This window comes from Manis pentadactyla, unplaced genomic scaffold, assembly GCF_030020395.1.
Source record: "Manis pentadactyla isolate mManPen7 unplaced genomic scaffold, mManPen7.hap1 scaffold_164, whole genome shotgun sequence".
NCBI lineage: Eukaryota > Metazoa > Chordata > Mammalia > Pholidota > Manidae > Manis > Manis pentadactyla.
In genome coordinates, this window is record NW_026644630.1 from 400,813 (window position 1) to 428,657 (window position 27,845).

Sequence of the window (27,845 nt, forward strand, 5' to 3'; positions counted from 1 at the left end):
CTTTTGAGGGTAAAGAAGGGGTTACCTCTGAGCTCCTGTGAAACTGCTCAGAATGAACATTCAGGCAGTAGAGGTGTGTGTTGGATAAAAGAGGGACTCGATGAAAATTCCTCCCACCCTTGAAAGCAGCAGCTTGGGAGGTCTGGCTGGATGGGATGGCGCCTTGGGGACCCCCGGGACACCCTGCCAAGGGCCCTACAAGTGTCTTCCGTTCCCCTGCATCTTCTCTTTCCCATCCTCCAAAACGTTTTCCACACTACAGCCAAAGTGGTCTCCTAAAAACGCAAACCTGACCGTGTCACCACTTCTACTGTTCAGGATAGAGACTAAAATTCCAGCCTCACTCCACAAGGCCCTGTGGGGTCTGGCCGCTCACCCCCAGTGTCCTTCCCTGTCTGAGCTCAGGTCAAGCTGGCAGCCTTTCCTTTCCCCACAGTGGAACCTGCCCTCCCATCTTGGGTCTTTGCAGACGCCTTCCTACACTTTGCGGGCATAGCTTCTCCTCATCCACCTCACGGCAGTCGAGTCTCTGTGCCTGAGAGATCTGTCATCGTCGGGGCTGGACTGCGTGCTCTTGCTGTCAGCTCTCCTACACCTGTACATCGCCTCCCTTTCCAGCTGGGACCTATGTCTCCTCCACAGGGGCATGGACCTGGTCTGTCTGACTTCCCAGGACCTCCCTAAGGCCTGTGGCTGGCCTTCAGTACATGTTTGCTAAATAAGTAAATGAAAGATCATGTGAAGAAGTGGGTGACTGTCCTGGCCCTGTGTGTCCCTAGCACAGGTGATAGGGCCTGGGTCCCCTTGGGGTGCGTTACCTTTGGGGGACCCATGGTAGGTCCAGTACTCAGACTCTGCAGCATAGTAGGGGTCTGGTGAGTAGGCTGGACTGTACTTGGAGGCCTGGCTGTCTTCACTTGTTTTGCTCTTGGTTGCTGTTGACAGATCGCCTATAAAGGACCCTAGGAGAGAGATTCATAAAGCAGAGCATCCTGTGCACTCATTCTCCCATCTCAGCCAGCTTCCAGCCCAGGGGAGTGAGGCCATGGATCTGGACCACGGAGAACTGGTGCTGGAAAAACAGGCCAAGCCCCTCATTTTACAGTTGGGGATCTGAAACTAGAGAAGGAAAGGGCTAGTTCAAGACCACCCAGCAAATCAGACCAGAACTGGACAAGACCCCAGCTCAGGACTCTTTCTACCCCATGCTAGGACTCCCCAGTCTGCTCCTGAATGAATGTAAAGCCATGGCTCCTCCATGAAGATCAGGTGGGTCCCCAGGGAGTCCTTGCCCTCACCTTCCTCGTCCTCTAGGATCCAGCCTGCCTGTTGTGGATCTGAGCCGCTTCTAGAGTGGGAATCACTAGATGAGCAGGACTATTCCACACATCGAGTCAGGTCAACCTTCTTAGACTGAAATGCCAAATCCTGTTTGGGGAGATTGTATGGCCTGAAGGAAGGAGCACTGGACAGGGAGCAGCAGCACCGGGTTCTGGTCCCAGCTCTGCCACTTACAACTTAGTCATGACACTTGGCAGATCCTGCCCCTCTCCACCCCACTTTCCTCATCTGTGAGTATCAGAACTGGTCTGCCGGCTCAGGTGCCGGCGAGCTTCAAGTTTTCACCTGGAGCCCACAACATGGACCATCAAACCCAGCACTGGCACAAAACCTTCTGGGGCAGTGACTTCAGCACAGAACAAAGACTGGTGAGAGGCCGACTAGGGCAGAGAGAGGGCTGGGAAATGAGCAGGCCCCTGACCCTTCCTCAGGAGAGAAGCTATAGGAGTAAGACCTATGCTCCGTGCAGCCAGAGCAGCTGAGGGTCTCGGGACCAGCCCTCAGACAGCCCCAGGCTGTGCACCCTCCCCTACAGCCCTTGTTTCCAAAGCTCACAAATCCTCTTTGGCTTGGGTCCTGGGTAGTCCTCCCACCCCAGCCAGTGTTGTTCAGCCTGTTCATATGCCTTCTTGTCCACGCAGTCCACCTCCAGCCTGAACTCCTTCTGGACCGGCTTTGGCACTGCCCTGAGAGGACACCTGGAAAATCCCATGCAGTCCTTGAGGCATTTGGGACCCAGTGCCTTTTCTGGACCAACTACCTTTTTCATGGTTAGTGCCTTCTGCGGCCACTCAGGGCACATGGCATGTCCTCCACAGCCATACACAGACACACATGTGCTCACAGACTCACCTGGACCCCAGCCCAGCCCCCTTCAAAATTGAGGACGTTTGTCTAAATTGTCTAAGGTATCAAGTACCCAGAGCTAGTTTATACCTGTACTGTCCCCTCTACCAGCTCAGTGAGTACAGATCCTGGTACAGGCTGTTTGCTCCCATCTCTGTGCTCCTCCAGTTCTGTGCCCCCCTCTGTTAGCTGATGTGAGGATGGTGCAGGGTGACAGCTAGGCTACCACATCCTTAGTGGAAGGGATGCGTTTAGCCATCTGAAGCTTAGTACGTGCTTTAGCAAGGAATAGGCGGTCCAGTTGTGAATAACCTGGTGGTTCTCATGTGGAGTGCAGGTAGGAATCATGATTGAAGCTGGTTAGGGCGCAGATCCCCAGGCCACATCCTCAGTGTTTCTGACTGGGGATGTCTGGGGCAGGGGAGTGGCTGGGGCATCTGATCCTTTAATAAGGCTCTCAGCTGCAGGGTGTCCACAGACTATTCTTTAAGAAACACTAAATGAATAAATGAATGAAGGTACCTGCATTGGGGCCCTGATCCTTTTTTTTAACCTACCCCCTTCCCCTCAAGCCTCCATTTGCTCTTAGGACACTGTGACTGAGAATAGCTTAAAGTAGTGGCTTCCAAGCAGAACTGGGCCTTGGAATCCCCTGGAGAAACTGTTACAAATAAATAATAGTGATTCAGTTTAAGTCTGGGGTGGGGCCCAGGAATCTGGATGCATCCCATGTGATTCTAAGGACCTCAAAGTGTGCGCATCAGTGCCTTGGAGTGTGACTCTCCCAGGGGTATGTGAATATGACAAGGTCGCTCTGACCACAGAATTCAGGACACCAGGCAGCAGGAAGGAGGCTGGGAGGGAGGTGGGAAGGAATTTAGGGGACATGAAGTCTTCCTTGCTGTTTTCAAATGACACCAAGCTCCTCCCCCAATTCATCTTGAGTGATCAGGGGTTGAAAAACAAGCAGGATGGAGGTGCAGCCTTGCGTGGGTCCCTCCTGGTGGCCCATGTACAGCCATCTGCACAAGTGATCAACCGCCCCCTCCCCTTGCCTGGCTGGGCCCTCCCTGCCCCTCACCGTACCATGCCATTTGTAGATTGGGGGCGTCTGGTAGATATTACTTTCTCCAGCTTCCAGATGGACCGGGTAGGGACAGACAGAGGGAGGAAAGAGAGAGAGAGAAAAGGAGATAGTCGGTCAGTTGATCTCAGAGGAGAGAGCGAGCGTTTCCCAAAGACCCATCATCTTTCTCCAGGTGAACTTTCACTTCCAAAGTTGAACTTCCAACCTCAACCCATTAGGTTCTAAGAATGGTGAATGGAGAGGAATGGACGGTGCTGGTGCTGAGGATGGGGCCTGAGGCCTGAATGGCAGGCACAAGGCAGGCGTGAGCTCAGCATGCAGGAAGATGTCCCCTGCCCCCACCCAGTGACCACGCCTCCATCCACGTGAAAGCCCCCAAAGGCTGCAGCCACAGTTCAGCATAATTGCCCTCCCAGCCCCTCAGTGAAGGGGCAAGCTCCCAGATTCTATTTCACCCAATCGGAGCTTGGTCTCTCTCCTCTCCAGTCAGCAAGGAGCTCACCAACTACCCCTAGATCCAGCCAATCAGCCAGAGCCACGACCATCACCCCACCAACTGCCCTAGAACCCCATAAAACCTTTGTGGTTTTGAAACTCTTTCTCTGGCATCTTCCCATTGCATTGGTGTAGATGAGAGATTGAGCTCGAGCTAGCTCGAATAAAGGCTCTTTGCTTTTGCATCGGTGTTGGCTCCTTGGTGGTCTTCTGGGATTCACAACTTTGGGCACAACATTTGGGGGCTCGTCTGGGATCCCAGAGACCCCCAGGACTCCCGACCCGGAGGGCCCTGTGCTGGCTGGTGAGTGCACTCAGTTATCTGTCTGTCCTTGTCTACCTGTGTCTCACTCTGTCTTTATCTGTGTCTCACTGTTTTTGTTCATGAAACAAGCCTGTATAAGCCTGTAGGAGCTCCAATCTGTGTCTGGGTCGGCATTGACTTATGCGGACGCGCTGGCGGGTCGCCGACCAGGGGTCTTGAGAGACTTTCCTTGCCTGTCTGAAGGACAAGGTCCTCATCTGTGAGGAAAGTCAGCTGCTGCTGCAGTCCAACAGGCTCTCAACTTACTTTCAGTTTTGCCTCCGCAGCTGCAGCAGATTCTTCTCTGTAGGCGTCTGTTTGTTGTTTGTCGTGTTTGTCTTAGTCTTATTGACAGAAGAAATGGGACAGATGCAGATGACCCCCTTGTCTCTCATGACAGACCATTTTTCTTAGATGTTAGGGAGAGAGCTTACAATTTGAGCACGGACATCAGGAAGAGAAAATTTCGTGTTTTCTGCACCTCGAGTGGCCGTCCTTTAACGTTGGCGGGCTGCCAGAGGGAACCTTATCATTATGTCTCAGTCTGTATGTTTGTGTGTCTAAGCGTGTAACTGAAAATATCTTTCTACCTCTGGATGGTATTAACGAAATTGATTTAAAGACAAGCGCTTGTGAAAATTGGGCATTCTAAAACTTCCAGAAAATCTGATAAAAAATTGTTAAGCATTAATGCTAATTTGGGTTTGCCTGAGGCGGGCATGTCCTTGTAGTTATCAGCTGCCTAAGTTTATCTAAGGTCATTTAAGTCGATGTTATCTGCTAAATCTTTTAAGAATAAAGTGCTTAAAGGCTTGGCTTTGTCTAATATTCAGTAAAGGTCTTGTAAGTAATCTAGCATAGTTGTTAGGAATGAGTGAACTAAATGAGTGTGGCAAGTGAACACCTTTTTAATTGTGTGTTACAGTGTGTATACCTACCTGCAGCCTGAGAATCTTTGTAGTAACCTAAAATCTTAAAGTTTTGCTAAGTTGATATACTTTATGTTTAGTGAGAGATTGTGCTGCAAAGCTCATAGTTACAGAAATTATAAAATGTTCATAAATTTGTCAATCTAAAGAATGCTAGTATAACAGTTTACAATAGCCTGCTTCTCAGTGTTCACTAGAAATCAAGGTACCTAATGGTTTTAAGTTCTAATTAAAACTACTTAAAGTAATAAGGAAAACATTTCTGCATGCTAAAGAACGTGTCTTTTGATAAAAAGAAAGTAACTTTATTGTAAAGTACAGCTGTTTATTTAGAAAGAGAAATCTAAATATAAGAAGAAGGTTGTAGAAAGCTTTGGAAGAATTTAGTATGGTCATGCTATGTAAAATTAAAGCAAATGAATCTCGGTATCAAGTACACAGCAAAATTAGAATTTTGTTTTCAGTTAAAAAGACAAAGTTTTCTTAAACTGTTAGTCTGCTCTTAATGTTGAAAGATTGCAAAAAGCTTCCTAATTGTTTTATCAAAGAAGTTTCTCATGCTTAAAGTCTCAATGAGTTGTCTGTGTATTTAAGAAAATGACATCTTAATATTAAAAAGACTAAAAGCTAAAGTTTGCTAACAACTGTGTAAACTTCTTTATTTGCCTTTGAGGTATTTTGTCATTTTGGTTAAATAGAAAAGTATTGCTTCATAGCAACCTATAATACTATTTAAGCAAGTGCCAAAAAAAAAAGTCAAATGCAAAAAGGTACTTTTACCTCTAGTTAACTCTGATATTTTCCAGAGGGCCCCTGGAACATGTCAGAGGAATTTATTTTCTCATTGGAGAAAGTATTTGATTAATTTGGCTTATTTATCTGATATATACTTACATGCTTAATTACCTGGAAAGCACTGTCAAAGGGAATGATGCTAAGCTTTGTTACTGAATGTTTTTTTTTTTACAGAAATATCCGAATTTCCTTATGTCTACTGTCTTGCAGTAAGCTCTCATCAGATCTTTAACCATTGTCATTTGTAAGTCTTTTGCCATTTATAGCCACTGTTTTATTACTCCTACACTAGTAAAGAACTAGATTTCAGCAGAATAGGTATTGGTTACATAGGATTAAGTGAACTAAGGAAGATGGTTTTGTGACTTTTTGTTTCAGATGTTGCTAATAAAGTGTTTTAAGCTTTTTTTCTTAAGCTGACAACAGGTTCATGAATGACAATACCTTTATAAGCAGAATTGAAACATTTATCTTTCTCTCTACCTGACCCCTCGAGAATTTAAAAGCTTTCAGTATTTTTATGTTTCATGGCGGTATGTTTATTTGCATAAGTTCAAAAAGAACCTGCATTCCTTGTAAGAAGACTAATTAAAAACAATGGTTATACTACCAAGGCTTTGACTGGAATGTCATACCTGAGAGACACATGCATAAACTCAGATATGGACAGCTTTAAGGAACTAAGATTGACTTTATAAAGGCAACAAAGCCCCTTGGAAGAACTGGCCTGGTACCTTGCTTACGGAGTTTCCAGCAGCCTTACCAGGTGAGTAAGGAAGATCACTTCCTGGCAGGCAGAGGAACCTCAAGAAGAGAGGAATTCACCCAAATCTATAGGTACTGCAGGCAAAACCTGATGGCAAGTCTGGCTTGGCTGTCTGGCCTCAAGAGGCCTTTAAAAGTTCAATCTGAAATTCCTTACAAAAAGTTCCAGCAAGGCATATTTAAAAGAGCCTATGTAATCAATTGTTCTTCTTGCTGCACTTATGCAAATAATCAAGCCAACTCTTAATTGTTTTCTTAATCTGGCTAATTCTAATAAAAATAAGGGTGATTTTAGAGAAAAGTGTTGTTTCAATAATGCTGTTTTATCTATACTAAATCCTAATATCCAGAATTCTAGTTTCCCCATAAAACCTGACTATGATTCTCAATTAGAGTCTTCATATTTCTAGTTCTCATATTCAGCCATGCATTCTTAATCTCATCAAGTTTGTCCTTCCAGAATAGAAAATCCAACTCCAGATGTTGCTACTTAACTTAATAACACAATTTGTTTAATCTTGCCTAGAAGCCACAAAACTGCAAATAGTAATAGAAATGAAACTCAGAATAGAAGCGCCAACTTTCTGAGGCCCTCTCAACTGACCAGTGATGGAGACCTAGCTGCACCCTTTACTGCGCCCCCTTCTCAGCACGAAGCAGCCAGAGCAGTCATTGCCCCTTTTCCCTAGCAGCAGCTAGGGTCTCTATCTGTAGAGGGGAGAATGAGACAGGGACCATAGGCTTAGACAGAATAAGGTGAGAGCCTCTGGAGGGGGCAGGGCAGGATATTTGCAATCAGAGCAATGTAACTACATGCTGGAACCCCCCCTACTAAAACTATGTTGAACATTAAGCTCTAGAATCATTCTTCAGTGAGATCAGTTAATGTTCCAGATAAAGAAGAGTAGCACATGTTTTATTATGCTAATCATTTGTAATCATGTATAAGATTCACTTTAGCATACTAAAAGGCCCAGGCCTAGGTGCTGTCTTTCCTCCTTCAGATCTGACTAGGTAATTTTGCAAGCTGAGCAATTGACTTAGCATGCAGACCCAGCTGTAGTCGGCATAGTAAAAGGCAGGATTCTTTAGCAAATAGACAATATCTCAGCCCACCTTAGAGGCTGGGCATGCAGTCTTTTGATGTGCACCCGAACCAAGGTGCCAGTGTCCCAGAGAGAAATCAAGGCAGGAAATTATCTTTAATATTCAAGGACCCCTTGCCATCCTACTCCTTTTATTAACCCTTAGGCCCTGTATCATCAACAGGCTGGTCCAGATTGTCAGAGACCACATGGGGGCCATCCAACTAATAGTCCTCCAGGCTCAATACAAGCCCCTAGTAATCTTGTTACTCCTGCTTACCTTTAGACCATGTATCCTCAATAAACTGATAACTTTAATTAAAGATAGAATTAATAGAGTCCAGCTAATGGTGCTAAGACAACAGTATCAGCCTTTATCTCCTTACAACTGCAAAACCTTATTAGACCCATGATTGGGTCCCTTCTTAGGATCCAGAGAAAGGGGAGAATGAAGGGGCAAGCTCCCAGATTCTATTTCAGCCAATTGGGACCCAGATCCTACCTCAGCCAATCGGGACCCGGATCCTATTTCACCCAATCAGAGCTTGGTCTCTCTCCTCTCCAGTCAGCAAGGGGCTCATCCACCACCCTTAGACCCTGCCAATTGACCAGAGCCATGACCTATCACCCCACCAACTACCCCTAGATCCAGCCAATCAGCCAGAGCCACAACCATCACCCCACCAACTGCCCTAGAACCCCATAAAACCTTTGTGGTATTGAAACTCGCTCTCTTTCTCTGACATCTTGCCACTGCATTGGTGTAGATGAGAGACTGAGCTCAAGCTGGCTTGAATAAAGGCTCTTTGCTTTTGCATCGGTGTTGGCTCCTTGGTGGTCTTCTGGGATTCGCAACTTTGGGCACATCAGAAACAGACAGGATAGGATCTTTTCTAGTCCACTGAAAAAGGTATAGATGGAACAGCAGGAGGAGCTCCTGGGGAGAAGTGAGCGAGAACCTGAGCTCAGAGCTGGGAGGCTGGGTTCTGGGCCCGGTGCCGCCATGACACAGGGCAGAGCCTCACCCAGACCCCACCTACAGAGGTCCCTAGCCCCTGCCTCCTCTTCTCTGCTGCCACTCTTCCTCATGCTCACCACCTCCAGACATGCTGGCTTGCGGCCCCTTCAGGGTCTCAGGCCCTTTTCAGCTGCTGTTCCCCCTGCCCAGGATGTTCTTCCTCGGACCTTAGAGTGGCTGGCTCCTTCTCATCTTTTGGCTTCAATGTTACTTCCTCCCAGAAGCCCTTTCTGAGCCTCCTGCCACCATCACTTGATCACATGCCCTCTTTTATTATGGTCACTGCACATATCATTGCCTGAGATTATCCTCTTAAGTCATTGTTTACTCTTTCCCCACATTACACAGAAACAGCAGAAAGGCAGGATCTGGGCTGGTTTGAGCACATTTGCAACCACAAGACCCAGAGCAGAACCTGACTTTACAGGGGGAACAGCAGAAGCTGCGGGAAGCTGAGTAACTGGCCTGAGGTCACAAGCTCATAAGCAGTGGAACTGAGATTCGGTCCCAAGAGTTTTGACCCAAAAGCCCATGACTTTTGGCACGGTTCCTGCCACATCAATTCTGTCCCTCAAACATTCGTGGCACATCCCTAGGCTGCTCCCTGGTGGTCCTGTCAAGGCTGGTTCTCTTGGGGGTGGACTAAGATTCATGGGCATGTCAGGACTGCAGGATGGGTCAGTGCATGTGACTGGTTAGGGAGCGTTCCCCAGGAACTGGCTTCTCCTTGGTGCTAGTGCAGGATTCCCATGACCCCCCAGAGTATGCACCTATGCTGGCATCCTGGGCTGGCAGCCTACCTGGGATGTGAAAGTGCTTGGGAGCCTGGTAAGAGGTCGGAGTGGAGGACCTCACTTCTAACTGGCTATGGTATGGAGAGCTCCAGCCACTCTCGGGCCCTGGAGCACGCAGGCATGGTCCCCAGAGAGAATAGAGGCACAGAGAAAACAGGCATTAGTGCGCTGGCATCGGCAGCTGAGGCAGCAGTGAGGGAATGACAGCAGTGATGGTGGGGAGGGGCTGTGCTCTCATGCACCAGGTCTCAGCAACAGGCACCAGCCTCCTTCCTTGCTTCAGCACAGAGTCAGACTAGGTAGGTTCTAAGAATCAACCCCACCAAGCTTCAGCAAGGTGTCTGTGCCACTCAGCCCCCCACCTTTCCTCCACCCAAGCACCTGTTTGCCCCTAGCCTTGGGGCAGCTGAAGGTGATCTGGCTGGACTCGGTCGGGCTGGCCCTTGGGTTAAGGCCACAGTCTCCTCCCAGCCAGGCCCTCTGGTTGCCTGCCCCTCTCCTCTTCTGGCAGCTCACCACCTACCTTCCCGCTGCATCTCAGCACCACATACCCCTGCTGTGCCCCTGCCAGGGGGCATCTGCAGAGCTTCAGTAAGGCCCAGCTCAAGATCTGGGTGGCCACAGGCCTCCAGAGGAGGGCCATGCTGTGACACAGATCTTGGGGAAGCCCTGTGCTGTCTCTGAAGCTGGGACATTGAGCCACTGTGCAGTCCCCTGGCTCTCCCCTTTCCTTACCAGAGTGGTAGTAGTGGTGGGGCGAGCAGGAGAGTGTGGGAGACATGCCCTGAAGGCTGTAGGTCAGGGAGTCGATGTATCCAGGGCTGGAGGCCCGTCTCTGCTGGAGGTCCAGGTTCTCATAGATGTCCTGTGGGAGGAAGCAGGGCTGTGAGCAAGACCAGTGATTAGGTGGGCCTGTGGACTGAGGACCCAGTGGGCAGGTGGGGGAGTGGCACCAAATCCAGAAGTCTAGGGGCTGGGGCATGGTGCTGCCCCTCTGAATACAGAGACACCCCCCCACCCCTCCCAGGGTTACTGAGGAAACTCACAAGAATTTTTAGGGCTTTCGCCCATCCCTCAGAGGCCCTTGAATGGAACCTGTGCCGCAGGTCCCTGGATTCCTGGCCCAGGATCAGAGAAGAAGCAGGGAAGCTATCTCTGGGTAGAAGGGTACATCAGGGTCTCCCCTGGCCATTTCTGCCCTTTATGCCACAGCCAATTCCTCCAGGTCACAGTCCTAAGGCCCCCGTTTCTGCCCTGGCTGGGGAGCACCATTGTCAAGGGCTCAGGCTCCTACGCAGCTGGGGAGGGGTGAAACTGGGGGTCTCTTGGTCAGCCTAAAGGGACACGATTATATAAAACATTTCCCAAAATCAGTTTAATTACCTGGGAGTAGGGAGATAATGTTCCGAGCGACTTAGAAGTGAAGAGTGTGAAGGCAGTTGTGTCAGGAGCGGAAGGAAAGAGAGGAGGGAGAGAGCGCAGGACAGCGTGTGGTTAGACGTGCCAACAGAGGGAGGCCCTGCAGCTGCCCCTCTCCAGGGGACAGCCTCGCTCAGAGCTCCAAAATGATGGCACCACTGACAGGTGGTAGGAAATCTTGAGATTCTGCTTTCCTTTCGTAATGGGAAACCAAGGCCCAGAGAGGGACTGGGATGGCTTGGGGTCCCTCAGGAACAAGGGGTAGGCTCTTCACCTGGACCAGGCCTGTCCACTGCAAGCTCAGCGATGTGTCATGACCCTTCCCTGTCCCTCTACCAGTTCATGACCCCACTGTGGTTCATGGGCGCTCAGGGTAAGGGAGCAAATGTAAGGCCAAGCAAGGGCCAGGCTAGTGCCATCCACGTGGGAGCTGGGCCGGTGGGCGGGGCCAGGAGATGGAGAAGGAACAGCCCATCTACAGGGGGCAGCGGCCGCTCAGCTCCAGCACAAGGCCCGGCTGCAACACCCCTCCGGCGTTAACGCAGTTTCTTATGTTTCCAAGGCAAGCCAGAAATGTAGATTCTTACGTCAGCTCTCCCAGTGTTTAGCACTGACAACTAACTTACATTTAAAAAGACAGTTTGTGAGTGAAACAGAACAAATTTGGGGCTCGCCATGGGCCCGTTTACCATCTCTGACTTCAGGGGAATTAGCTTCTACCAGACACTCGGTCTCTTTTTCTGGCCCATTCCAGGGGCCAGAACCTAGTCTCAGCATTGAGCTCTCAAGCCAAATGCAGCCCCTATCCCCTCAGAGAGGAAGGGGACAGCAGTGAAGCAGGACAAGGGCCTGGGTCCTGTCCCCCAGGCCACAGGGCTCCTCCTAAGCTCCAGACAATCTCAGCTCAAGGGCCTGGGACAGGATCAGAAACCTCCTGAGACGCAGACTGCCAAGACCACCAAGATCACAGCCACCCTGCCTTCAGAGGACACTTCCTAATGTCCACCAACCATTTAATTATTTCAAATGTCATCTCATGCTGAGGCTATAAAATTGTCTCTTGCTCTGAGCACAGGGACTTAAGTCCATGTGAAAAAAACAGAAAAACTGATTACAGGCATTAAAAACCTACATGGCCATTGAGCCAGGTGGGGAATGAGAGGCACATCTCCACATGGTAGAAATACTGGTATCGTGTCACCAGCTCTGATTTTTTCAAGAAAAGTCAGACTTAGATGAGGCTGCTTGATTTTTACATATGGCTGTAAATTCCAGTTTACAAGAGTTTGGGCGACAACAGTGTAGAGGCCAAGGTGTCTCTGACAGAGTGGACCGGGGACCCCTGGGCCCTCCTCTCCTCCAACAGCCTCCGAGGGAGGGCCAAGACACCATACCTCTCCATAGCCACACCTCTCCAGCATCTTGTCGGAAGTGTATCTGGAATGGGGCTCGTAGGAAATGAGGTAGGGGTGTTGTACCTCATAGATGGACTTTACTTTGGGGAGAGAGGCCAGGTCTTTGTAATTAAGGATCTCATTATCCACTTTAGCCTAGGGCAGAGGGAAATGGACAGGAAAGAAGCAGAAAGGTAAGAGGGAAAGGAGAGAGGAAACAAAAGCCAGCCACAGGAGGAACAAGCTTCTCCAGTTTCCAATGAACACCAAGTATCAGGACGGAAGACTCGCAGAATGTTAGAACAAGACAGGCCTCGGAGGACATCCATTCCCACAGGGCTAACGACGACACTGTGTGTGAGGCACCATGCTTTAAAGGAAATATCTCCTCTGAACACCGTAATGCCTCTGTGAAGTAGGTATCAGTGTTAATACTGCTTTCCTATGAGGAAAATGAGTCTCCAAAAGATCCCCAGCTGGCACCCCTCAAAGCCAGTAGGTTTGAACCCAGTCTGGGTTATACAGCCTGGGTGCTGACTGCCTTCCAGCCTCACCCAGGGAGGGCAGCTTCATTCACAGCCTCCTTGAAGATGATGAAGAAGTGAAGAAAATTAATCATGATAGTAAAACACTAACATTTGGTGAGCACTTATTATGAACCAGACTCCATCTGAGGTCCCTTGTGTGGATTATCTGCATGAATCCATGCAACTCTCAATTTTAATAGGTACTGATTGTCACCCTTGTTTTTGAAGAAGAAAACAGGCACAGAGAAATCAATTATCTCACCCAAGGTTGCACAACTAATAAGCAGAAAAACCAGAATTCAAACCTAGGCAGCCTAACCTGACAGCTTGCCCTTCCCAGTGGCCTCTCCTCACTTAACAGGTTGGGAAGTTCATTGTCTGACAGCTGTCGGAGGACAGCATTGAGAAAACCGCTTCTTACACTGAAGTGAAGTGACCCTCTAACCACTACCTGACTTTGCCTGAGTTCAGTCCTGTGGAACTGCATGGATGAAGAGACAGCTTTGCCCCGTATGGGACAGTCCACATCTTGTGGCTTCTGAAGCCTCTCCATGTCAGCGGCCTCCATCTGTCCCCTCTGTGGCCCTCTTTTTGCTGTGGCCCATCAGCATCTGTGCCTCCCCAACTACTCTGACTTGCAAGGTCCTGAGGTGGGGTGAATTAAGAGTGGCCACTAGACAGAATCCAAGGGACTGGGTCTTATAATGTTCTGCCAATGCCTCAGGGAACAGGTAAGTTTCAGGGCCAAGACTACTGCAGAGAGCAGCTTTCAGAAAGACCTTATAAGTGCTGATATTCTAAACACTTCCTATAGCCTTTCCACTGTTCTGTCCCTGTCCCATCCCACTGCCATGTAGGCACTGTGTTGCTCCTTCTCCATCGCTCCATGCCCTGGGTACCACTCCATGCCCTGATCTGGGCTCTGAGGCCCCAGGGAGAGTCTCAGAGGCTCCCTGGCTTCCAGGTGGGCCAATGGGGGTCACCCTCAGACTAGGTACTGAATGGAGATGGGTGGGTACTTGTGCCCCTTGCACCTGCCCTACCTGGCCATGACAGGCACAGCTCTGGTCTGGGGCTGCCTTCCATGGCTCCAGCTCTCCCCAGCCCTTCCCTTCAGGCCTGAGGTGGTGGCTACTTCCTGCTGTTGTAGTCCCTGAATGCCACTGTGTTGTGTGGGTCCCCTAATGTTTCCCACATCTCTGTAAGGGGTTCCCTCATTAACCCTCCTCAGTTAAACCCTTGGAGGTGTGCCATGTCATTTCTGCCATGGCCAGCCTGGGTCAGACATCCCTGTCTGTACCAATTTTGGGGTGTGTGGATAAAGGGAACCTTATTAGGAGATTCCCCTTGCTGAAGTAACTGCTCCCTTTTGTCCTGGGATGGTACATCTTGACCTCGAGAGCTCTTGGCATCTTACAGACTTGTCTTGGCCCATCAGTATCCATCCTGGCACTTTACTCCAAACATCAAAAACACTAAGCTTGTATTTCTTCCTATAGCTGCCTTGTCTACAGGGTGAAAAATGAGCCTTCCATCTGGAGGCATGGTCATTGAGCAGAGGCGTCCTAGCATAATTAGGAAGGAAGGAACAGAATACGTGCGCTGGTCAAAATCAAACCTCCTAATGATGATTTTAACAGCTGGGGGGGAACAGAGTCTGAAAGGACCCGCCCCCTTCCAGGGGCACTGATGATTCTATTTTAGTACCAAGCCTCAGTGTCAGTGAAAATTAAACCAACACTCTGCCTGCCTGTTATTGCATGTCCTGAAAGTGACTGGGTGGATCCTTCTCTGAATTTGGAAGCCATGTTTGGAATGGCCTGACTTAAAACACAGCTCGTGTGACACGTGCAGTCACTCCCCAGAGCAGCTGAAGGGAAGCACCAAGAAACAAGGACAGCGGAGCACAAAGGGGGGATGCTTGCCCACCCTGGGGTAACTGTCTCAGTGCAGAAGCCCCCAGCTCAAGGCCAGGATGGCAGGTGTCCCCAGCTGCTGCTGTTCATCTGCAGTTGAGCTGCCCTCTCACTGGGGCAACTCTGCAAGCTTTCTCCAGACTTCAGAGTGAACACCATCAGGACCTGACTTAGTTCACAAAAGTCAGGGAGGCTCCTCAGTATCAGGGGAGACCAGCCAGGGATTAAAGGCATTGTGGCACAGCTATACAGATCCTCACCTTGAATACCCTAGAAACTCTCTTCTGGAGATGTGCTCACTTTTGTTGATGACACTCTTATGGTGTGGGCCCTGAAGCTAAGTTTATTGATCCTGCTGTGGTCTGGCCCTCTTCAGAGCACCAAGGGGATGATCATTTCTCTTTTTCTGGATAGGACTCTCCAATGAGTACAGCCTGTGATCAAAGTCACTTGTCTTTTATGGAAGCCACATGGCAGTACTGATCCATGTGTAGTCAATGACAGCTCTTAAGTCTTTTTTTTCTCATTTGAAAAGAGGAAGAAAGGAAAGGAAACAGTCCCATCCATGGGCATTATCCTGGGATCAAGGAGGAAACTGGATTTGGGGTAAAATAATGATACAGTAATGGTCGGCAGGGCACAGCCAGGGCTGGCTGGTTAGGGGGCTGTATCTAGACTTCTTATTAAAAGAATGGGTTTCCTGCTGCAGACCATTTCTGCCCCATTTCTGGAGTTTCTGGATACTTTGCCTTGAGGAAGGCTGAACAGTCTGGAGTCAGACTAAAGCTGCTGGTCATCGGCCCCTCCTCTGCTCCTCTCAGACCTACAGGCTCTGTATCCCTGCCTCCTTGATCTGATTTCTGTTCATCTCTCAGGTTTGCCCTTATATATTTCTTCCTCGGGGTTCTTCTGCCAGTTGGTCCTAAATTGCCAGGCCCCTCTGGTCATCTGTAGCATCATCAGAACACCCTGCACTTTTTCTTCCTAGAACTTGCCAGAACTGCGACTGACTGTGGAATTAGGTGTTCAGGCTGCTGCCGTTCACCAATGTTTTCCAGTGCAGAGCCCAGCACTTACCACACAACAGACTCTCAGCACACATTTGTTGAATGAATGTATGAATGAAGAAATTACAATCCAAGGGACTTCTGAGATCATCTACTCACCTGTGGCCCCTTCTGCCATATCCCCGCAAATAGTGAGTTGTCTGTTTGAATGCTTCTGGGATGGGTGCTCAGACACACACATGGGGTTCCTCCATCCCGTGATTTCTTATGTAATGAGAAAGTGCTTCTTTATCTGTGCAAATCTACTGTGGCCATGTCTCCATATGCATATGACTTCCTCCCCCTTTCTGCCTCATTATCACACATACTATCTCCACACTGACTTCCCACCCAATACCTACTCTGATCTTCCCTTGTCTCAGTTAAGTAATGGAGAAGGAGGCATCTTGCACTGGTTTGAGCCTTTCATGGGCCACTGCTATCTTTGCACTTTCTTTTTCTTGCTCCCACTGAACTGTTTATCAGGCTGCGTGCTCCATGAGGAAAGAATCCAGGCTCTCTGCACCCCACTGTATTCTCAGCACCTAGCACAGAGCCCAGCACATGACAGGCATACACTACATATCAGCTGGATAAAAACCAAATGGCTGTCTCCAGCTGTTCTTAGAAAACCTTTAGATGCCAGACCTGCGACTGAAAAAAGGCATTTCAGGGGCCAAAAAGTGATACATACACAGATGACTCGGTTGGGTGACCCAATGCTGGACCCAGGCGGTGAGATGGAAGTTTCTGACATCCACCTGTGCTGTGGGAGAGAGGAAGAGAGAAGTGAGAAGCTGCACCTTCCATTTGGTGGGGAGGGCGAGGCGGGGGCCCAGCAACACAGCTCTCCAGGAACACTACCAATTCTGGTAGAAGTACTCTCTGATTATTCATCCACTTTCTCTTTATTTTCTGCCTTTTTAATCAGTTTCCAAGTGTGAATGAAAGAGAAACACTGTTGGATTTGGCTGTTGGACAGAATGTGGATTTGTGCTTCACATATTTTTAACTGTCTTCTTAGATAAGAAGCTACTCATAGAACTTTTCACTTTGGGTTATCCCAGTCAGTAATATATTTAGTGTAAATGAATAAAGTAGGTTAATACTCATTCCTTAGCATTTGTTTATGCAAAATGTAGAAGTATGTTAAACTTCACATAATTGCATAATATACTAATTCTTTATAGTATATGCATTGCAAACCAACAGTGACTTAAGTGATAAACTTAAAAAATTTTCTCTGAACAACAGTAATGATGAATAAGTGGCACCCTTAACAGAAAACACTGTATCAGTCTTAGTGCCATTTAACAGAGTGGCAGCCTGTTGTGGTTAAAAAGTAAACAGACTGGGAAGTAAGGACCACTAGTGAACTATGTGATTTGGGGGACCTTAGATTCCTGATGAAAACGAAGGGGCTGGTCATAGGGATTGCTAAATTCCCTTCCAGATCTCTCATCCTACAATCATGCTAAGTGAGGCTATATAGAAATGTTTCCCAAACTGTGGATCATGGACTAGTGGTGGCTCTCAGGAGATGCATTTAGGTGGAACATTTGATAATACTGAGTCATAGAGTGGGAGAGTATAATGTAAGATTCTATTTCAATACTCTTGTTTAGATCAAGGAAGAAGTCTTAATTTGATGCTAATATACTTCAATAACTTTCTCAGTAATTGCTAATTTCCTCTTTTTTTGAACAGAGAGCAGGCAATATGATTTAGCTGGAATTTTTAGGACATATTCTTAAGAATTATTTCTTCTATGGATAAAAAAGATGTCCATATACACAATGGAAATTATTCAGCCATAAAAAGGAAATAAATCCTGCCCTTTTGGACAACATGGATGGACCTAGAGGATATTATGTTAAGTGAAATAAGCCAAGCACAGAAAGACAATCACCATATGACTTCATTTATATGTGGAATCTAAAACCAAAAAAAAACCAAAATGGGGAAAATAGCAATAAACTTACAGACACTGACAAGTGATTGGTGGTTACAATAAGGGAGGTGTTAGGGTGGGTGGGTGAAGAGGTGAAGGGGATAAAGAGGCACAAGATCTCAATCATAATATAAAGTAGTCAAGGGGATCAAAGTACAGCATAGAGAACATAGTCATAGTTCTGTAACATCTTTCTATGTTGACAGATAGTTGGGGTAAGCATTTCATAATGGTATATACAAAACCAGTATGATATTGTGTATCAACTATATATAAAATATTTATGTATACAAAATTTTATTTTAAAAAAGGGACTCAATTCACTTTCATTGAATATATTTTATGATTACCTTCTACTTGCAGGAAATAATATAGATTTTTGACTTGTTGATATAAAGTTTTATTTGAAAATTAATTTTAAGTAAAAAGTGTTAGGTAAAAAATAGTGAGTTGATTTAAAGAAAAATATTAAACATATAGCGATATAGGTAGTACACAAATAAGGCAAAATCATCGAGGTTGGAGATGGAGAACTGAAACTTGAGAAAAGACATCAAAAAGGAAATTGAATGAGAAAAGGAAAATTAGGTCTTCTTACAACTTACATGGGAGAGGCCTTGGAAGAAACAGGGAAAAAAACTCATGACTCAAAAAAAAATTATATATCAAAAGGCCAGCTCTTTTGCAAAACTTACATTAGGTGGATGAGATGGTAAAGGAGACCAGGTTTAACCACCTGGTCAGAAATTGTACACCTACATTTTTAGTTGAGACTCTTACAGGTAACTTCTAATAGAGCCCCGGGGGGCCAAGTTGATCCCCAGGGGCCGGGGTGTACAGGACCTTGGACATCATCAAGTGTTCCCTCAGCGCACATTCTAGGTCTCCCCCACACACCAGGAGCTGGGCCCCTTCCTGCAGTGCTTGGATCAAGATCCCAGAGTCACAGGACTTCCTGGTACTTGTCAGAGCACAGCAGTACAGAGGGACACAGGACTGCAGCTGATCGAGCGTGTGCCTGGGGACGCTGGCTCTGGTCATGCCTGGTTGTGTTATTGTGGACAAATTACTGCCCATTTTAGACCTTGGTTTTCTCACAAATAGAAGATAAAATTCCTTGCCCCATCTGCCCCAATAAACCAAATCAGACAGTGGCTGTGAAGATGTTTTGCAAACTGTCAATTCCTATGACAATATAAACTATTATTAGTAATAAATAACCTTAGGCTGGACAGAAACATCAGCATGCACAGCTCAGAGAGGCTGCTATCTTGGTAAATACTGGTAAAACCTCACTCAGAGACCCTATGAACTCACATTAATACAGTGCTTTATAGTTTTCAAAGTGTGGTCATATCCAATGTCTTTCTCCCATCAAAAGCCCCATGACGGAGGTGTTACTATTAAGGAAATGTAAGGACACTGGAACACACTTGGGAGTGTGCACACTAAGGAATGACTCTCTACTGAAGCACAGTAGCCCCTAGCCTGGGTCAAAAAGTAGATGGTCTGTTATCACTACCAGCTTGCTTACCTTCAACTTCTTCTCTACCCGGGCTGCATGTTTGCAGATGGGGTGCCAAACCTTAGAACCTAAGGGTCAGGAAAATAACAATGGCTCAGACCCTTCACACCCACCACCTTTCAGAGTTTCTCCTTGTCCCCTACCTCCCATGGCAGCATATGTGCCCTACACAGTAGCCAGGAGGAGCTCTGGATTTTCAGGTTCTCTGCAGTATGGGTTTCAGCCATCCACACACTCTTTCCTCCTGTCCAAATCCTACCCATCCGTAAGGTCCAGGTCTCACATGGCATCTTCTTGCAAAGTTCCTTACCTGCCAGCTGGGAGTGACTTCTCTCTCCTTTGTAATCCATAATTCTTTGTATTTCTCTCAACATATACAATCTTATATCACAGTAGCTTGTGGATTTATTGCCCCAACTAAATTAGGAGCTCCTCTGGGCAGGAGCTGAGCTTTATTCATTGCTACAGCATCCAGCATGGGACTTGACTGTTGGAGGAGGCCCCATACACATTTGTGGGGTTAACAGATAAGTGGATAATTGGCAGTGACACATAGCAGGTGGTCAATAAATATTTGTTGCATGAATGAATGGTAGTGGAGGTGAAATGAAGTGGCAGGCTGTGGTGAACTTCAACCTTCCTTTCTCTTCAAAGACTTGTGGCAGTCTACCAGAGCTATCACATTTAGGGGGAGGGGATGTCGTGGCATACATTCTGCTTCAGAGCACTGTCTCAACGTGCTCATTCCTCCAGGCTCTTCAAATTTAGTATAATGCAAATGCTCACATTTTATTGTGGGTTGGAGGGTCCAGTTGGTTGGCCCCAAATTCAAGAGGCCAATTTGGAAAGGCATGAGCAGCAGGTGGCTGGTCACATGTTGAGAAGCAGCCCCAAATATTATACATTCTTCAAAGAAGGGACAGGTGTCCTGGATTAGAGGGAAAAATAGGAACATATTATCCCTCTGGTACCACTCCTCTTGTAACCAGCCTTAAAAGGAAAGGAGCCAGCAAATGACTGGATTCCTGAGCACCCAGATGGCATTTGTTTGTCTGACTTTGTTTTTAGGATATGCCTTCCATTATGGTTTGTTGCCTGGAACCCCGAGGGCTGCAATGCTGGCTAGGCGGCAGGGGGATGGTGTGAGATTGAAAAATTAGACTTGAGAGTGTGGCAGGCAGAAGATGGGCCCAGCACGAAGAGCTCTGGGTGCTCGGCTCGGCTTCGTCCTTAACACACCCTCCATACAGGATCCAGTTCCCGCGTCCGATAATGATGAGGTGGGAACTGGATGGTCTTGAAGATGATTTCCATCTCCAAAATTCTAATTATAGGGTCAGTTTTGTCATTTGTGAGACAGATCTTTGATTCTTGTTTGCTGATGTTCTTGGATGTTCCCAGTAATTCAACACAAATTTAGGTCCTTCTAATGGGAAGTGCAGTAGCTCTGAGAGCCCAGTAGAGGGACTCTGGGTCTGTGGCTTGATCCTCACAATCCTAGGGTGTGTCCACTACCAAGTGGTGGGTGGGGGACTCTGCTTTGGTGAGTGATTAGAGAGAGCATTTCCGGGTCCTCCTGGGCAGCTGCTGCGTCCACCAGGAGCTGTTTACCACTGTGGCTCGGGCAGGAAGCACATGGTACAGGTCACTGAAGGACATGGATGTAGTGGACACAGATGCCTGACAAGGACATGAGATGGAGTGAAAGAGGCACAGGAAAGGTAAAAGGTCAGGCAGAAGTTCTCATGGGAGGAAATGATGTGTAAAGTGATGGGCTCAGTCAGACCAGACAGTCTCTTCGTGCCATTAACATGCCTGCTCTGAAATAAAGCTTAGCCACAAAGAGCTTCAGAACTATGCATACGGGAAAGCAGTTTATATGAGAAGTGAGGAGGGAGAACAGAAAGGGAGAAAGAAAATAAGACTTGAAAAAAATCAGAAATTTGGGGGTTGGTGGTATATAATCTAAATTCAAGAGGGAAAAATTGGTGGTTGGTGGTTACCAATAAATTTAGGTAAATAATGGTAACAAAGGTGATTGCTCATGAAGCCCCCTATGAAATCATGATTGGATGAGCTTCTGCCATTAGTCAGGATCTCAACAATGTGACACTGACAGAAAGAAGACATCCAGAGTGAAGGGCATTATTCTCTTCTAAGGACTTTAACCCCAGAGTCTAAAATAGTACCTGGCTCACGTGTGTTTAATAAAGAAATGAATGAATGACAGGCTGGATCCCACCTTTGTATTTAAAAAAAAAAAAGAAGACACCGGGTGGAATTCACCCAGAGGAGGAAGTCATCACAATGGAGAAGGGACCCAGAATTAGGCCAAAAGGCAGAGCCGTCACCAGGAGAAGACAAAACTTAATGGATGGGTGGAAATGGCCTTTGGATATTTTAGCAACTCTCTGTGGGAAGAAGGGGTTCACTTGTTGGGGTGTCTTATAAAACAGAACAAGCAGAAGCTCCAGGGAAGGAAAATCATGACGACCGAGGACTGAATGGGCTCGTGTTTAGAGTGTGCCTCCTGTCCCTGGGAGTATTTATGAACACACTGAGGGGATCCATGCTCAGCAGAGACATTGCTGAGGAGATGCAGAGTGTGGTAGTTACTCTAACGCATACTCATGATCCCTCAACCCCTGGATAATGTGTCCATATGTATTACTATTTGCCCCATCCAATGATCTTGACTAGAATGTAAGTTCTTTAAGGAGAAGGATTCATATCTGTCTTACGTACAATTCTCAATAAATACTCATCGAGTGCATGAGAAAACAAAAGAGACATGATATTCTATGAATTCCCTAATCTGGGCTCAGAGGTTTGGACAACTGGTATAATCTAGACTCTGATTCAACAGCTATAATTTCAGGTTGACTATTTATAAGTATATTCAATAGATTGGGGTTTGCCAAAGTGTGGCCCATGGCCCACCTGTTAGCCTGGTAAAATGCAGATTCCTAAGCCCCAGAGACCCCCTGAAGTCAACCTTCTGGTGGGGACTGAGAATCTGATTTGAACAATCTCCCCAAGTGATCTGTGACTCTAAACTGGAGAACCACAGGGCTGAATACCAGTTAATGTCCCAAATATGTTCCTTTGGAATGTAATGGGATAAAGAAAACAATTTTATAAAACAGAACTCTTTAACTTAGAAGGATTCAACCTTTTGTGCTTGCTAGGCTCCTGGTTCCACAAGTGATACTGCTGTCCTCTGAGACTGTCACCCACTCTCCAGATTCTGCAGTTAAAATCTCCAGGGAAAGGTAAGGACATGAAGGATTAGCTGTTTCTGTATCAGCAGACTTGGAGGTAGAGATCTAATTTTCCAAAACTGTCTGGAGCTGGGTATTAAGGCTGCTTTTAATCCCTAGCAGAGTCAGCATTCATCTTCCCTCTGTTTGGGTACAGCACACATGGAACATTTTGGGCTTATTCAGTGTTTGGGAGTCCACCAATCTCTCTGCTGGACCTTGAAATTCAACTTGCCAGGACCTTTGTTTTTGTATTAGTGGAGATTTTAATGCCAAAGTGAGAGCTGGTACCATAGTCTTCCCAAAGAATGCCCAGCCAGGGTTACAAACACAGCAGAGATTGAAAGTGACCCACCCTAAGGTTCTACTTTGCCAGCACAGCGTTTTTTTAAGGATCTTTGAATTTAAATGTTTTTAGACCCTGCAGGTGCCCAGTGACCCTCCCTGCTGCTTGCCTCACAGCCCTTTTCACTCATTAAGCAGCCCTTTGAGTTTTAACCTAGCCAGGGTGCTCTCAGAGCAGACTGCTTCTCCAGATTCCATTTGACTGTAGCAGGGTGAGGTTTCTTAAAGCTGTGCCTTTACGTCAGCAGCATGACCTCTGTAATGTGGACTTGTTAGGATCTTGGAAGGACTCTTTTTAAAACCCAGCAAGGATAAACAAATGCAGTGTGTCCACACAATAGAATATTATTCAGCCATAAAAAGGAATGATGTTACATGTTACAATGTGGACAAATCTAGAAAACATGTCAAGTGAAAGAAGCTAGATACAAATGCCTACATATTGCATGATTCCATCTGTATGAAATATCAAAAATGGGTAAATCTATAGAGACAGAAAGCAGACTGATGCTTTCTAGAGGCTAGAGGCAGTGGGGGGGCTGAACAAATGTGTGGATATGGGTTCCCTTTGGGAGGGATGATGACGTTTTGGAACTAGATAGAGGTGGTGGGTGCACAATATTGTGAATGTATGAAAAGCTACTGAATTGTACACTTTAAAGTGGTGACTTGTATGATACATGAATTTGACCTCAGTAAGCCTGGCCCACAGCAGCTGGACTGCTCTGTAGAGCACAGGACACTCTGCTCCTCGCTGGTCACTAGGGTTCCGAACACTGGAGAAGAGAGAAGAGTGAGTCCCTCTGCTGAATCTGACATGCAGTAACAACAGAATCATCATCATTATAATCTTGGACATTGGTAAATCTTTACCAGGTTTCAGGCCACCTGTGCACTCTTTGATGGACTATTCTTAGGGGGTTTGAACCTTAGTTCATTGCTTACTAGTTACATTGTCTGGAGAAACTCTATGCTTTGGTTTCCTCACCTATAAAATGGGGATGATAACAGTATCTGGTTTTTAGGTTTGTTGTGGGGACTAAGGAGTTAATATATGTAGAGCACACAGAACAGGCTGTGCCTAACATAGTCACTCAGTAACTGTCAGGTGGTGCTATTGTTATACCCCCTCCCCTACCAAAAAAGTCTACTTGCTGGGATCTAGTTTGAGTAAGGGGAAAGGAGCGATGGAGAAACTTGAGGGCAAGTGAATGGTTGTTTTCTCTCCTACTCCTGGGAGCTGGCCTTGAGTGGGCAGGGGCTGTGCAGCATGTGGTGGGCTGGCCAGGCAGCTGGAGCCACTGAGCAGAAGCCTGACTTGGCTGCCAGTGTGCCCTTCTGGGATGTTGGGCTTGTGCCCAGGGACGAGGGCAACGAAGGAGAAGTGGAAAAGACCAGTTTGTCTGGACCTGACGTGATCAAGGGGCTTGAAGCTTAACAAAAAGGTTACTGGAGAAAAGTGTTTAGCTGTCACAAACCTGGTTACCACGCAGGATATCAGGCAGGGTGAGGAAAGGAGAACGGTGGGCCTGAGTAAGGTGCTGGCTGATGCATGGGGGCTGATGGCTGCGGCTGCTGACAGGATGGTAACTAAGGGTGCTGAGGGCTCAGTCTGCGTCAGGAACTAATGATCTTACTGTTATTATTATATAAGAGTGCCTTTGCCAGGCCTAATGCTATACACTTCATAATATTTATATACTTTATATACTTAAGTAAAAACTAATAGTGAAACCAACATTTGATGACCATGTGTGGAAAGCCCTATGCTAAGGGTTGTTAATAATGATGATAATATTGAAAGTAGCTGGCATTTAGCAGAGCATGGCTGTGCTAAGCCTCTACCACACATTCATGGTAATCCTCACACCAGCCTGGTGAGGAGGGCCTATTGTTATCCCTGTTCTCAGGTGGGAAAATCGAGGAACGTCTAGGGAGCCTAGATGCCTTGCCTGCCGAGCAGAGCTGCCTCTCTGCCCTGGCCTGGATGTGGTCAGCAGACCAGGATACTCGGAGTCTCTCCAGCCCTTCTCTGCTGACCCTTGCAGGAATGCTGCCCTTCTGTCCTGTGAGGGCCGGGGTCTGGCCGTGCCCTCCTTCCCCAAACATGGATGCAGCCAGTCTGGGGCAGAAGTGGTGGAGCCACACACAGAAAGAAGCAGGGAGCAGAACCACCTGCTGCTCTCCACGGGCCCCTTCAACCCAGCAGTGCTGCTGCCCGACGCTCCTCAGTTCTGAGAGCGGATGAATCCTCTTCTGCCTAATGTTGTTTCAACTGGGTTTCTGCCATCTAAAAAAATCTAGACTAATATAATATCTCACTGAACTAAAACTTGAGTATCTGACAAGTTCCTGACTTGCCCAGCAGGCAATTTTGTTTCCCAGAAAATAGAGGAAGCAACCAAGGAGATTGCTACTCCGGACCTAATTCTGACCAACATGGACAAATTGGCTGGTGAAATGGATGTGACGTGTAACTGGTGAGAAAATGGCACATCATCTTGAATTTGAGGTGGCCTGAGAAGAGGAAGTTGGAAACAGACTTTTAAATACAAACTTCAAGCTACTCTGCTATAATACTTTCTATTGGATTCAAGATGTTTGGTAAGAGAAAAATTACAGCTCATCAAAAATTAAAATGTACTCTATTTAAAATGAAATATGCTTAGTAGAATCAGATGTTAGGAAATACCAGTTTAGTACAGCAACAGGCTATGTTTGAAGAGTCTAAAATTATGTAGCAGGATTGGGAACACATGAAATCTAAAGTTTTTAAGCATTACTCCTACAACCTAGCTGTCAGAAAGTAGATACAAATTAAAATAACAATGCTAAACTACTAAATTACAGCAGCCAGCATTACATTAGAGCTTCTTAAAGTGTGGTTTGTTGCGATGTGGAGATCACAACTAATGGCGGGCATTTCTGGCTCTGTGACACGGCCTGGTCCCTCTCTAATATCTCAGCTCAGTGCACCTCTTAGAAGGTATTCTTCAGAGGAGATGAAGCTCTAGCTGAATCCCACCAGCATCCCCAGCTGTTTAACAAAGACACATGTCGTTTCGGTAGCAGGACGCAGTATCCTTTGAATTAAAAACACTGTGATCTGAGAAGAAATAAACAAAATTGAGAAGAATAAAACAGAAAAAAATCAATGAAACCAAGAGCTGGTTCTTTGAGAAAATGAACAAAATAGATAAGCCTCTAGAAAGACTTATTCAGAGAAAAAGAGAATCAACACACATCAACAGAATCAGAAATGAGAAAGGAAACATCACAATGGACCCAACAGAAACACAAAGAATTATTAGAGACTACTATGGAAACCTTTATGCTAAGAAGCTGGAAAACCTAGAAAAAATGGACAACTTCCTAGAAAAATACAACCTTCCAAGACTGACCAAGGAAGAAACACAAAATCTAAACAAACCAATTACCAGCAAAGAAATTGAAGCAGTAATCAAAAAACTACCTAGGAAAAAAAACCCTGGGTGAGATGGATTTACCTCAGAATTTTATCAGACACACAGAGAAGATATAATACCCATTCTCCTTAAAGTTTTCCAAAAAATAGGAGAGGAGGGAATACTCCCAAACTCATTCTATGAAGCCAACATCACCCTATTACCAAAACCAGGCAAAGACGCCACCAAAAAAGAAAATCACAGACCAATATCCCTGATGAACGTAGATGCAAAAATACTCAATAAAATATTAGCAAACCGCATTCAAAAATAAATCAAAAGGATCATACACCATGAATAAGTGGGATTCATCCCAGGATGCAAGGATGGTACAACATTCGAAAATCCATAAACATCATCCACCACATCAACAAAAAGAAAGACAAAAACCACATGATCATCTCCATAGACGCTGAAAAAGCATTCGACAAAATTCAACATCCATTCATGATAAAAACTCTCAGCAAAATGGATATAGAGGGCAAGTACCTCAACATAATAAAGGCCATATATGATAAACCCACAGCCAACATCATACTGAACAGCAAGAAGCTGAAAGCTTTTCCTCTGAGATCGGGAACAAGACAGGGATGTCCACTCTCCCCACTGTTATTTAACATAGTACTGGAGGTCCTAGCCACAGCAATTAGAAAAAACAAAGAAATACAAGGAATCCAGACTGGTAAAGAAAAAGTCAAACTGTCACTATTTGCAGATGACATGATATTGTACATAAAAAACCCTAAAGACTCCACTCCAAAACTACTAGAACTGATATCGGAATACAGCAAAGTTGCAGGATACAAAGTTAACACACAGAAATCTGTGACTTTCCTATACACTAACAATGAACCAATAGAAAGAAATCAGGAAAACAACTCCATTCACAATTGCATCAAAAAGAATAAAATACCTAGGAATAAACCTAACCAAAGAAGTGAAAGACCTATACCCTAACAACTATAAGACATTCTTAAGAGAAGTTAAAGAGGACACTAACAAATGGAAACTCATCCCATGCTCGTGGCTAGGAAGAATTAATATCGTCAAAATGGCCATCCTGCCCAAAGCAATATACAGATTTGATGCAATCCCTATCAAATTACCAGCAACATTCTTCAACGAACTGGAAAAAATTGTTCAAAAATTCACATGGAAACATGGATTTCCTGGTGAAGACCAAATGAAGGGTTTGGACAACAAACAGATTAGAAATCTGGCATCTTTACAAAAACAGTCAACAGACTGACAGAAAACTTGCTCTTGTCCCCAGGAGCCCTAGAAGTTCTCAAGCAGACAGATGTTGGACTTCTCCCAGTTACAACCCATTGGAAAACCATCCCATAGTAATTAAAACACAGACAGACTAACTAAAAGGACTTCCCAGGGCCAGCTGGCAGTCCCTCGCTGTGTCCTGCCATAAGCTGAGTAGGTGGGGTTTGCAGGCTCTCTAACAGTCTCTTTCCTTACGTTGCTTTATGGGGCACTTCGCACCTTCACATTTATTATCTCCTCTAATATTGGGGAGTTCACTTGCTC

General features: G+C 46.3%; 1 protein-coding gene across 1 annotated transcript in view; it reads right to left on the reverse strand.

Moving 5' to 3' along the window:
• The window catches only part of LOC130682325 (actin-binding LIM protein 3-like), a 62,389-nt gene that overhangs the window by 22,421 nt on the left and 12,123 nt on the right, over positions 1–27,845 (reverse strand). The window contains exons 4-10 of the mRNA XM_057496707.1: positions 19,247–19,305; positions 16,456–16,527; positions 12,273–12,428; positions 10,843–10,872; positions 10,195–10,324; positions 3,274–3,321; positions 819–950 (exon numbers count right to left, since the gene is read on the reverse strand). Of these exons, the coding sequence (XP_057352690.1) occupies positions 819–950; positions 3,274–3,321; positions 10,195–10,324; positions 10,843–10,872; positions 12,273–12,428; positions 16,456–16,527; positions 19,247–19,305 (627 nt within the window). The remainder of the gene's footprint in view (positions 1–818; positions 951–3,273; positions 3,322–10,194; positions 10,325–10,842; positions 10,873–12,272; positions 12,429–16,455; positions 16,528–19,246; positions 19,306–27,845) is intronic.